At 43.5% G+C, this 13,079-nt stretch overlaps 1 protein-coding gene across 4 annotated transcripts; it reads left to right on the plus strand.

The window, feature by feature from the left end:
• Positions 1–3,054: 3,054 nt before the first annotated feature.
• astl2d.4 (astacin-like metallo-endopeptidase 2 gene d4) lies at positions 3,055–12,641 on the plus strand. 4 transcript variants are annotated; one of them, XM_004913369.4, is made up of 14 exons: positions 3,055–3,194; positions 4,117–4,144; positions 4,275–4,334; positions 5,633–5,692; positions 5,910–6,041; positions 6,320–6,437; positions 8,634–8,812; positions 9,313–9,394; positions 9,610–9,737; positions 9,834–9,949; positions 10,412–10,637; positions 11,466–11,584; positions 11,986–12,208; positions 12,311–12,641. In XM_004913369.4, the coding sequence occupies exons 1-14, from the start codon at positions 3,066–3,068 to the stop codon at positions 12,322–12,324; spliced, it is 1,614 nt and encodes a 537-aa protein (XP_004913426.2). In that variant the 5' UTR covers positions 3,055–3,065; the 3' UTR covers positions 12,325–12,641. The 4 variants fall into 4 exon arrangements, with proteins under 4 accessions (XP_004913426.2, XP_004913428.2, XP_004913429.2 ...); XM_004913371.4 differs by lacking the exon at positions 5,633–5,692; XM_004913372.4 differs by lacking the exon at positions 4,275–4,334.
• Positions 12,642–13,079: the final 438 nt, after the last annotated feature.

Below are 13,079 nucleotides of genomic sequence, written 5' to 3' on the forward strand. Positions count from 1 at the left end.
ATTTGGGGCCAAATGATCGAATTATAACGACGGGTATAGGAAAAGTCGGTCCGGGTACCACATCAACGAGCCAATGCGGTCCCCGATCCGACTAGATTTTTTAACCTGCCCGATCGAGATCTGGACGATTTCAGGCCAGATATTGGTCGGGCAGGCAGTCGGTAGTGCCCATACACGGGCCGATTAGCTGCTGAATCGCTCTAAGGGACCCATTTCAGCAGCTAGAATCGGCCGTGTATGGCCACCTTAACAGCCACTGAAACAAAATATTTCCAACCAGAAAAGGAAAGTTTGATGGAGTCTGGGGATGTGATCACCTCCATTCGTTTCTCTATGGAGCCCCATCGCTGTTATTACAGATCAGCTGCCTCTTATCACCATGTTTGGGAATCAAAGAGCGAAAATGCCTGCATCAGTTAAAAGATGGATCTTCTCTCGGTCATTTGGTGTCGTCGACCTGTCCGATGTCCATTAATGCCCATACACGGGCCAATAAGCTTACGAATCAGTCTAAAGGACCAATATCGGCAGCTAGAATCTGCCTGTGTATGGCCCCCTTTACTTAGAACAATAGTCAAGCCCTCAGTCCGACCCTGCTTCCAAAAAAAAGCAATGTACAATGTACGTAAGACAACAAATCATTGTTCTAGTTACAATTAAACGTAGGGTTTAAATGATTTGCAAATAAGCCCATTCTCTTTTTGTTTACATTCTACACAGTGTCTCAACATTTTTGGATGGGGGTCGTGTATTAAACCATTACATAGATTTGTATCAAGGAGGAGTTTGTCAATACATACATTTACATAACTTCCATTCTTGACTGACACTACATTGTCCACTACATTTCGCCACCAGTGTAAAAATAATGGTGGGTAAGGTGGCAATATAGCCCCAAACTACCAGTACAGACTGCGGCTGATATAGGCAGAGGGTGAGTTTTGTGTTTAAGGAGACAACTAAATACATTTTCTGCATGGATTTCTTTACAGTATTCTACAGCCATATTTATACGTAATACCCAGGAACACGTGGCAAGAAAAGTACAGTGCCAATTATATATATAATGCCCCAAGAGCACATAGTACCCCAGAACACACAGTAGGATAAATACAGTGCCAATTCCATGTATAATACCCCAGAACACACAGTAGGATAAATACAGTGCCAATTCCATGTATAATACCCCAGAACCCACAGCAGGATAAATACAGTGCCAATTCCATGTATAATACCCCAGAACACACGGCGGGATAAATACAGTGCCAATTCCATGTATAATACCCCAGAACACACAGTAGGATAAATACAGTGCCAATTCCATGTATAATACCCCAGAACACACAGTAGGATAAATACAGTGCCAATTCCATGTATAATACCCCAGAACACAGGGCAGGATAAATACAGTGCCAATTCCATGTATAATACCCCAGAACCCACAGCAGGATAAATACAGTGCCAATTCCATGTATAATACCCCAGAACACACAGTAGGATAAATACAGTGCCAATTCCATGTATAATACCCCAGAACACACAGTAGGATAAATACAGTGCCAATTCCATGTATAATACCCCAGAACACACAGTAGGATAAATACAGTGCCAATTCCATGTATAATACCCCAGAACACAGGGCAGGATAAATACAGTGCCAATTCCATGTATAATACCCCAGAACACATGGCAGGATAAATACAGTGCCAATTCCATGTATAATACCCCAGAACACACGGCAGGATAAATACAGTGCCAATTCCATGTATAATACCCCAGAACCCACAGCAGGATAAATACAGTACCAATTCCATGTATAATACCCCAGAACACACAGCAGGATAAATACAGTGCCAATTCCATGTATAATACCCCAGAACACATGGCAGGATAAATACAGTGCCAATTCCATGTATAATACCCCAGAACACACAGCAGGATAAATACAGTGCCAATTCCATGTATAATACCCCAGAACACACGGCAGGATAAATACAGTGCCAATTCCATGTATAATACCCCAGAACCCACAGCAGGATAAATACAGTACCAATTCCATGTATAATACCCCAGAACACAGGGCAGGATAAATACATTGCCAATTCCATGTATAATACCCCAGAACACAGGGCAGGATAAATACAGTGCCAATTCCATGTATAATACCCCAGAACACACGGCAGGATAAATACAGTGCCAATTCCATGTATAATACCCCAGAACACATGGCAGGATAAATACAGTGCCAATTCCATGTATAATACCCCAGAACACAGGGCAGGATAAATACAGTGGCAATTCCATGTATAATACCCCAGAACACACGGCAGGATAAATACAGTGCCAATTCCATGTATAATACCCCAGAACACACGGCAGGATAAATACAGTGCCAATTCCATGTATAATACCCCAGAACCCACAGCAGGATAAATACAGTGCCAATTCCATGTATAATACCCCAGAACCCACAGCAGGATAAATACAGTGCCAATTCCATGTATAATACCCCAGAACCCACGGCAGGATAAATACAGTGCCAATTCCATGTATAATACCCCAGAACCCACGGCAGGATAAATACAGTGCCAATTCCATGTATAAAATATACAAATAGCATTGAAGGCAATGGGCAATTCCCAGCTACTTTTTCTGCACAATATACTGTATATTGGAGTCTATAGGTGTCTTTTGGTGGTGATTTTTTCCAATGCAACTATGGGTATGGGTATCTATGGCCAGAATTTTGCCACAAATCCATTACCTGCCCAAAGTGGCATTTATTACAGCAGTGATAACACACTACATGTTTGGGCCTGTGCCCCTGATAAACCTACTTATCATTCTCCCACTACATAAATTATATTATCTAAACAAAGGAAGAGGAGTGTCCGACCAATGAGAAGGGGGAATAGCTCAGCCAAGGGGGCTGCCATTAATTAGCATTTGTCATGATTGCAGACAATAGGGCACTCTTACAAAGTGTAACTTGGCGGCCAATCGGCTGCCTCCCCTCCCAATCCACTGCTACTGGGCTCTAAATATAAGGGCTTGGGAATTACAGTATGAGAGTTCAGCAGAATTCCTCAGCTTGCACAACAATCCAAGCAACACAACCATACAACATGGATGATTCCATTTGTACCATCCTTTTCTCCTGTCTTCTCATCCAAGCACTGAGCGCCCCTCATCAGGTAAGTGAAATGGACTCTGCCCATGCTTCTGGCTCTTCCCTTTGCCCCATACCCATGCTTTGCTTCTTACCATTCCCTTTGCCCCATACCCATGCTTTGCTTCTTACCATTCCCTTTGCCCCATACCCATGCTTTGCTTCTTACCATTCCCTTTGCCCCATACCCATGCTTTGCTTCTTACCATTCCCTTTGCCCCATACCCATGCTTTGCTTCATTCCATTCCCTTTGCCCCATACCCATGCTTTGCTTCTTACCATTCCCTTTGCCCCATACCCATGCTTTGCTTCTTACCATTCCCTTTGCCCCATACCCACGCTTTGCTTCTTACCATTCCCTTTGCCCCATACCCACGCTTTGCTTCTTATTATTCCCTTTGCCCATACCCATGCTTTGCTTCTTACCATTCCCTTTGCCCCATACCCATGCTTTGCTTCTTACCATTCCCTTTGCCCCATACCCATGCTTTGCTTCTTATTATTCCCTTTGCCCCATACCCATGCTTTGCTTCTTACCATTCCCTTTGCCCCATACCCATGCTTTGCTTCTTACCATTCCCTTTGCCCCATACCCATGCTTTGCTTCTTACCATTCCCTTTGCCCCATACCCATGCTTTGCTTCTTACTATTCCCTTTGCCCCATACCCATGCTTTGCTTCTTACTATTCCCTTTGCCCCATACCCATGCTTTGCTTCTTACCATTCCCTTTGCCCCATACCCATGCTTTGCTTCTTACCATTCCCTTTGCCCCATACCCATGCTTTGCTTCTTACCATTCCCTTTGCCCCATACCCATGCTTTGCTTCTTACCATTCCCTTTGCCCCATACCCATGCTTTGCTTCTTACCATTCCCTTTGCCCCATACCCATGCTTTGCTTGCTGAGGATTCTCAGAACACTAAAAGCTGTTTATCTGATTTCAGGACACCGACTCATCTCATAATAATAATGGTAAGTGCTTTTATTAATTTTATAATTAACTAGGGCTGTTTTGGTATTACTGGGAAACTCTAATTTGCATTTGTTGTTAGTGGCCCCCAGATTAAAGCAGAGTTTGTTCTTCCCCCCCCCCCCACCCTAGGACAAAATGGTATCTTTGGCCTGGACGATGTCTTCAGCAGGCTCACAGAATCCAACACAGGTAAACTGGGGCAGTGAGTAGATACAGAGATTCCAATGTTCTTTAATGGAAAGGTATTAGCAGATGTTTTGTTTCCCACCCAAAAGCTGATTCCATGCAGTTGACAAATACCCCATGTGCCATTATACTTAGGGTCACACTGAGCTACTTAGTAGCAGCTACTTGTCATGGCTAATAAGGGTTAGAACCTATGGGGCTGTTCAGTCGCCAATGATAGATCTCAGCTATAGCGGGCGAGTAACCGCTCCGAAAAGGAGTCGCCGGTGGAAACCCTTTGCATCACTTTGGTAATCCGTAGTTGCACAAAATCTCCTCTTGCAAGCAACCGCGTGCAACTTTGGAAAACGAAGCGTTTTGAAGGGCTTTTCCCCGCCAACTTTATTGTTGCTGGTGGAAAGCAGGGATTCTATCATGGGCGACTGAACCGCTCCATAGTTTCTAGCCCTTATATTGTCCGGTCCCTATATTCCCATGTGTCTTTTATAGCCAGCAGCAGTTCCCCAATCACATACAGTGCAGTTGACAAATACCCCATGTGCTATTATAGTTAGGGTCACATTGAGCTACTTAGTAGCAGCTACTTGTCATGGCTACTAAGGGTTAGAACCTATGGGGCTGTTCAGTCGCCCATGATAAATCTCAGCTATAGCGGGCGAGTAACCGATCCGAAAAGGCTTTCCCCCAGCAACAATACGAGTCGCCAGTGGAAATCCCTTTGCATCACTAGGTATCTGTAGTCGCGCAAAGTTTCCTCTTGCAGGGTAATTCATGCAACTTCGGAACCGCTCCATAGATTCTAACTCTTAACATCAGGGATCCCCAACCTTTTATACCTGTGAGCCACATTCAAATGGAAAAAGTGTTGGGGAGCATCACAAGAATGGAAAAAGTTCCTGGGGGTGCCAGCAAGAGCTATAATTGGCTATTTGGTAGCCCCTATGTGGACTGGCAGCCTATAGAAGGCTCTGTTTGGCTTTATATTGGGTTTTATACAACTAAAACTTGCCTCCCAACCAGAAATTCAAAAATGGACACCTACTTTGAGGACACTGGGAGCAACATCCAAGGGTTTGGGGAGCAACATGTTGCTCACAGACCACTGGTTGGGGATCACTGCTTATATTGTCCTTGTCCTTATATTCCCATGTGTCTTTTATAGCCAGCAGCAGTTCCCCTATCTCATACAGTGCAGATCACTGATAAAGGGACCTACAAAGAGAGAGAGAGCTTTACATTCCAACAATGGCCCTCAATTGTGTTCAGATTAAAGCAGAGTTTGTTTTTCCCCCCCACCCTAGGACAAAATGCTATCTTTGGCCCCGACGATGGCTTCAGCAGGCTCACAGAAGCCAACAAAGGTAAAGTGGGGCAGTAAATAGACATAGAGATTCCAATCTTCTTTAATGAAAAGGTATTATCAGAGGTTTTGTCTCCCACCCAAAAGGTATATAAATCTATGACCTACTGTTCTGCTATAAAGGATAGCCATAAAGCACAACAGCACTGTTGTGTTTCCAAAGGAATGAATCAGGCAGCCATGCAAGTGCCATCATTCTATGTTTGTTTTTAAATCAGGAAGCAGAGTCCGGCGGGTTCAAGGAGACATCGCCATTGGGGTGTCACGCAGCGCCCTCAACTGCACGAATTGCTTATGGCCGAAAACAAATGGGACCGTGTATGTGCCGTACACACTGGATGATGAGTACAGTAGGTTTCTTTCAGCAATATTGCATTTGCCCCTTTGAAGCTGGTGCTCATCTTACATGTCTGAGCCTGATATTGCTCAGTAATCTCTATGTAGATAGCAACAAGATGGCTGCTAGGGAATCCTCTTGCCTCTGTTCTTTGGAGAACTAGGTGGTACAAAAGAGTCAGTTTTAGGAAAGATGTAAGCCCTCTTTATTTATATGATGCCTTTATTTCTCTTTAAAATGAAACAGACACAGGGAAACAGATATTCACGCTGCTTAATTTTGCTGCCCCAGGTAACAATGAAGTCAATACAATCACGGCGGCCATGCAAGTGTACGCCACCCTGACCTGCGTGCAGTTTGTCCCTTACACTGATGAAGATGATTATGTTGCTATAAAATCTGCCAATGGGTAAGTCTGGTGAAAATAGGGCAAAGTCTCAAAAGATAGCATTTTTTAGAAAAAAAATATCAAGAAAACATCAAAATGTTACTTTAACAGTGTTCACAGTGGTAAACCAACTACTAGCCAATTAGAGCATTAGAATACTGACAGTGATAGACCAACCTGTAACCAATTAGAGCATTAGAATACTGACAGTGATAGACCAACTTGTAACCAATTGAAGCATTAGAATACTGACAGTGATAGACCAACCTGTAACCAATTGAAGCATTAGAATACTGACAGTGATAGACCAACCTGTAACCAATTAGAGCATTAGAATACTGACAGTGATAGACCAACCTGTAACCAATTAGAGCATTAGAATACTGACAGTGATAGACCAACCTGTAACCAATTAGAGCATTAGAATACTGACAGTGATAGACCAACCTGTAACCAATTGAAGCATTAGAATACTGACAGTGATAGACCAACCTGTAACCAATTGAAGCATTAGAATACTGACAGTGATAGACCAACCTGTAACCAATTGAAGCATTAGAATACTGACAGTGATAGACCAACCTGTAACCAATTAGAGCATTAGAATACTGACAGTGATAGACCAACCTGTAACCAATTGAAGCATTAGAATACTGACAGTGATAGACTAACCTGTAACCAATTAGAGCATTAGAATACTGACAGTGATAGACCAACCTGTAACCAATTGAAGCATTATATACTTACAATGGTGGATCAATGTGTAGCCAAAGTAATGATATAGTCATTAGTCAAAGTGAAGACCAACTTGCTTCCATATGGATCAATACAGCATTTAGACTTCAAAAATTAGCACAGCCAAATAGCAACTGTGGCTAATTAGGGTATTAGAATGCTTACAGGGGTAGATCAACCTGTAGCCAGTAGGAGCATTAGAATAGTTACAGTGATAGATCATCAGCCTGTAGTTAGCTAGAACATTAGAATACACCTAGTTGTAAACCAACCTGCAGCCAATTGGAGTGTAAGAATGCTTAAGGTGGCCCTACACGTAAAGATCTGCTCACCTGGCGAAGTCGCCAAGCGAGGGGATCTTCTCCCGATATCCCCACCTACGGGTGGGCGTTATTGGGAGAACTTAGGCTAATTCCGTTGTATGGCCCTGGGGCAGGGCCGCCGCTCCCTATAAGCAGAGTACTCAGTCTGCATAGGGCACCAACTCCCAGGGGGGCACCATCCCAGCTGCTCCAAAAAAAAAAACATTTTTATATATTATAACATACCCCCCAACACTGTCCCGCCGGTTTTTATAGCGCATCCCGCTGTCCCGGATAGTTCAATCAATCTATGGGGGCTATTGGGGGCACTTACTATGGGGCATTGTCTATGGGGGTAATTGGGGGCACTGTGTGTGGGGCCCCTATAGTAGGTGGTTTTTTTTTTTTAATTTTATTTTTACTTCCGTAATATTTGGGGGAGGGGGCACAAAAGTAAATTTCTGCTTAGGGCACCCATTTGGCCAGCAGCTGGCCTGCCCTGGGGCCAAACGATCGAATTATAATGACTGAAATAGGCGCAATCGGTTTGGGGACCGCATCAGCTCCCTGATCCGACTGAATTTTTTAACCTGCCCCATCGATATCTGGACGATTTCAGGCCAGATATCGGTCGGGCAGGCCAGTTGTTGTTTCCCCTACAGGGGTCAATAAGCTGCTGAATCTGTCCAAGGGACTGATATCAGCAGCTACAATCGGCCCGTGTATGGCCACCTTTAGAGTTGTAGACTAACCTGTAGCCAATCAGAGCATTAAATAATCACAGTGCTAGATCAATCTGTAGTCAATCAGAGCATTAGAATGTTTACAGTGCTAGATCAACCTGGAACCAACTGGAGCATTAGAATACTAACAGTGATAGACCATTCTCTAACCAATAGGATCATGTGGTAGCTTCAGCCTATAGCTAACCAGACATTAGAATGCGCCCAGTTGTTGACCAACCTGCATTAGAATGCTTACAGCAATAGGCCAAAGTATTTAGATATTTACAGTGATAGTCCAACCTGCATCCATACAGATCAATATAAGATTCACACTTCAAAAATAAGTACAGCCAAATGGCAACTGCAGCAAATACTGTATATATCGGTGTGAAAAGTGGTTTGAAGATCTGTTTATTAACCCAGTTTGTCAATAAATTTCCTATGTTTTATTCCAGCTGTTGGTCCTACATGGGGCGTCAAGGAGGTGCCCAAGTGGTGTCTGTAGAGAAAGGTTACTGTACTTCCGAGGGGACAACCATGCACGAACTCAACCATGCCCTGGGCTTTGTACATGAGCAGTCCAGGAGCGACCGGGATAACTATGTTAATATAATGTATCAGTACATCTCACCAGGTATGTGGGGTTAGTAACATCTCCACCAGAAACTAAAGGGCCCCCATGCTCTATAATGTTCCAGCTGAGATGTACTTAGTACAGGGGATACATAAGGTACAGGGGGGCTGTTCCTGCAGTGTAATGATTAGTATATGGGAATTCCTATGCTGAACCTGTATAATGAACATGTACCTGTTTCTATATAGACTATGAGACAACATATTGTATTTATGCTCCTACATCTGTATTACGTCCTTCCCATGAGCGTTTAATGCGTCAGGGGAGGAACAGTCGGCCAGGGGAGCGCCGGAAAGGGTCGGATCTGGGCCGCCGGGGCCCACCGGGTTTTTTCCCCACCATCTCCACCAGAAACTAAAGGGTCCCCATGCTCTATAACAGTGATGATCAACCAGTGGCTCAGGGCAACATGTTGCTCACCAACCCCTTGATGGAAGTTGCTGATTTTATATAAAAGGTGCAAAGACGCCCCAGCCCTTCTGACCTGCTGTTTATGATAGGTGACATCGTCAACTTTGAGATAATGAATACCAACAACCTCAACACAATATATGACTACCGCTCTATCATGCATTACCCAGCGTGAGTATATCATTATATACATATACAGTATATGAGTATAGAAGGGTTACGGGAGATAATAATGAAAGTTTGAGATGATGCCTCAAATCTAATAACTATACAAAGCTTGGGGTGGGGAAAATGCATTCACACATGAATATATATATATTGTGGAGATAATACAACCCCTCCTGCTGCCTTGTGGCTATATGACTTACTTCTTGCCTTTATTGTAGGTGGGCTTTCAGCAACACAACTGGACAAAACACTATAGTGGCCAAGCCTAACCCCAATATAATAATTGGAGCGGGAAGCACAATGACCAGCTTGGATATTATAAAGATAAACCGGCTCTATGAGTGTGGTAAGCACCGAGCCAAGTGCTCAGTAAATGGCTTACACCCATCTCTGTATTTTATGGACCATTCTAATGATTCCTAATACATATTTTCCCTTTCAGATGTCTGTAGTTCTCTCCTTACTGATGCCAAGGGAACTGTCACCTCAGCCAATTATCCATCTCCTTACCCAAATAATGCCAAGTGTGTGTGGGTCATCCAGGCACCGTCCGATTTGGTGATCAATCTATTACTTCATATACTTCATTTTCTTCTATTTCTATCTTGGTTCAGGGTTGCTTAATCTAAATCACTGTTTATTCTAGGCATACTATATGTGAGGGGCTCCTTATATTGAGGCAAAACAAATGACCCCACCAGAACATCATGTTGGGGTCCAACTTACCCTAGCAAGCACACAGGGGTTTGAATGAGAGAATGGAAAATGAATGGGAGAGGAATTAGACAGGAACAATAACAAGAGACAAATGACCAAACTACAGCCTCAAAGGGCCACAGCTTTTTCTTAGCCAGGGTCCGTGACTCCCATTTGAAAAAGGCAAAATTGGAAGGCAAAAACATCCATCAGTATTGCTTACTTCATAGTATATAAAATGGATTAAATATGTAAGTCTATTATTAAATACAGGAAGGTATAGTTGCCCTTTAACACACGCTGACATTAACGTTGCCCCTGCAGGTAACCCTGACGTTCGCTGCCTTTAATCTCCAATCTGCCCCAAACTGTGCCTCTGACTACATTAGAGTTTATGATGGGCGCACCAGAACTTCCCCGCTGCTACTGGACAGAACCTGTGGGTCTAAACGCGTTCCTGCACTGATCGCCTCATCAAGTATGATGTTAGTGGAGTTTGTCGGTAGTAAAAACCTAAAAGCAACTGGTTTCAGTGCCTCGTACAGTACAGGTGAGTATGGGTTGGCTACAGTGCCGCCATTGTATTAGATTACATATCATACTGGGGGTAAATATATACTCTGGTGGTTCTTAAAGGGCCACTACACCCCACTGAACTATGCTGCCAATAGTATTACTCTGTACAACCAATGAACATACTCGTTCCTGATAATACAAAAATGTAGCATTCCATTCATGGTCTCAAACCCAATATTGCACGACTCTTGGGCCATAGAACCACAATCAGAGACGTTTAGGTCCATTTGCCACCCTAAGTTGGCCAAAGTGGTGCCACATCTGTGCCCACCCCCCAGGCATCACTTTTCAGCTTTCTGTTAGAGTGTTTTCAATCTACACAAAGGTCATAGGAGGTGAATTAGAAGGTTGCAGTTACCCATTGACTAATAGATTGCAAGAAAGACTGAAACTGCAGGAAGACCTTCATAGAATCTAGGGAGTAGATACACACAAAAGGGAAATAAGGTCCAGTATAGTTGTTATTTCATTGTATGTTACACAAGGAAACTGGCTCAGTAGGTAGCACGTTATAAAGTAATGGCACCTAAAGCATCAAATATGGGGCACCAGTAAAGCCAATGACAAAAGCCTTCTCTCATTGCTTCGTAGGACCCCTTTCTATTGGCTGCAATGTGAAACTCTGTTAGAAGCCCATTGCCTGAAACTCTGTTCTGGAAATGGGTTTCTGGGTCCGGCTGACTTGCTAGAATTTCTGTTATTGGTCAATCGTCTTCGAGTCCCCGGCCTAATCCATATATATTAGATGAGAAGCTGATAAATGAGGGATCCTGTTAATGCACTTTCTTTCTGTTTCTACCAGTGAAATGTGGGGGCACTTATTTCACCCCATCAAGGAACATCACTTCCCCTGGATACCCCAAGAATTACCCCCCTAATAGCAACTGTTCCTATATCATTACTGCTCCGGCTTCCCATAAGGTAAGGAGATACTCTCATCCAATATATAAATTAATTCTCTGATTTGATGGACATGCAATGATCCTGCCAGGAGAGGGAGGGCAAGATCCCAGTAGGGCCCAGCTTTGTGGTTACAGAAGTGTAGAACTGAGCAGGGAAACATAAGAAGATGGATCCTGTTTCAGTGAATTAAGCTTTAGCCATTCTGCCTGGCCTTCATGGAGGCTGAACAGCAGGGGGCGCTCTTGAAACACATTCATATTTTTTAATATATTTTTTAATATATCATGAAATCTAAAAAAAAACCAATATGCTCATACGAACATTGCTCCAGGGACGAATCACTTCAGGTCTCTACCTGTTTATAGAATGTAAAAGCACCAGCCTCTGCTCAGACTTCTACTGTTCCTTCTGTCTTCTAGGTCTCCCTGAGCAAGATCAGTTTCTATACACAAAATAGCCACACATGTAGCAATGATTACCTGTCTGTGTATGATGGGACTTCCACTAACGCACCCCTCCTGAAGACATTCTGTGGACCCCTGTTCACCCTTTCGGCCACCTCCACTGGTCAGAACATGTTCCTCAGGTTCATCAGTGATCAAACAGAGCAAGCGCCTGGCTTTGTGCTGACATACAGTTTTGGTGGGTATTGAGTAGCAACGTTATGATAAGTCTCTGGCCAACTCCATGTAACATTCTGCCACTTTACTGATCATCACCCAATCATGTATTTTCTATTTGCAGTGCCTATATCCTGAAATGCAACTTAGAATGTGGATCCAATTCCCCTGGTGATTCAGATGTCATTCATATTGAATCCTAAACATCTTGGATATCTTAGCAAGTATTTATGTCCTTAGATGGTCGAGTAGAACATAGCAATTTTGAAATATGTGTTCAGAATGTCTTATTTCTCTTTAGAAATATAAGGGCAGGACTGCTGCTTACAATGGGGATCAGATATCTGTCACTGTGACAGAATGCTCTGTTATACAGATAGCTAGAATCTCAGCCATAAAGCAGGGCAGGACTGCTGCTTACAATGGGGATCAGATAGGATCTGTGTCACTGTGACAGAATGCTCTGTTATACAGATAGCTAGAATCTCAGCCATAAAGCAGGGCAGGACTGCTGCTTACAATGGGGGGATCAGATAGGATCTGTGCCACTGTGACAGAATGCTCTGTTATACAGATAGCTAGAATCTCAGCCATAAAGCAGGGCAGGACTGCTGCTTACAATGGGGGGGATCAAATAGGATCTGTGCCACTGTGACAAAATGCTGTTATACAGATAGCTAGAATCTCAGCCATAAAGCAGGGCAGGACTGCTGCTTACAATGGGGGGGGGGGATCAGATAGGATCTGTGCCACTGTGACAGAATGTTCTGTTATACAGATAGCTAGAATCTCAGCCATAAAGCAGGGCAGGACTGCTGCTTACAATGGGGGATCAGATAGGATCTGTGCCACTGTGACAAAATGCTGTTATACAGATAGCTAGAATCTCAGCC

Source organism: Xenopus tropicalis, chromosome 4 (genome assembly GCF_000004195.4).
Source record: "Xenopus tropicalis strain Nigerian chromosome 4, UCB_Xtro_10.0, whole genome shotgun sequence".
Taxonomy (NCBI): Eukaryota; Metazoa; Chordata; class Amphibia; order Anura; family Pipidae; genus Xenopus; species Xenopus tropicalis.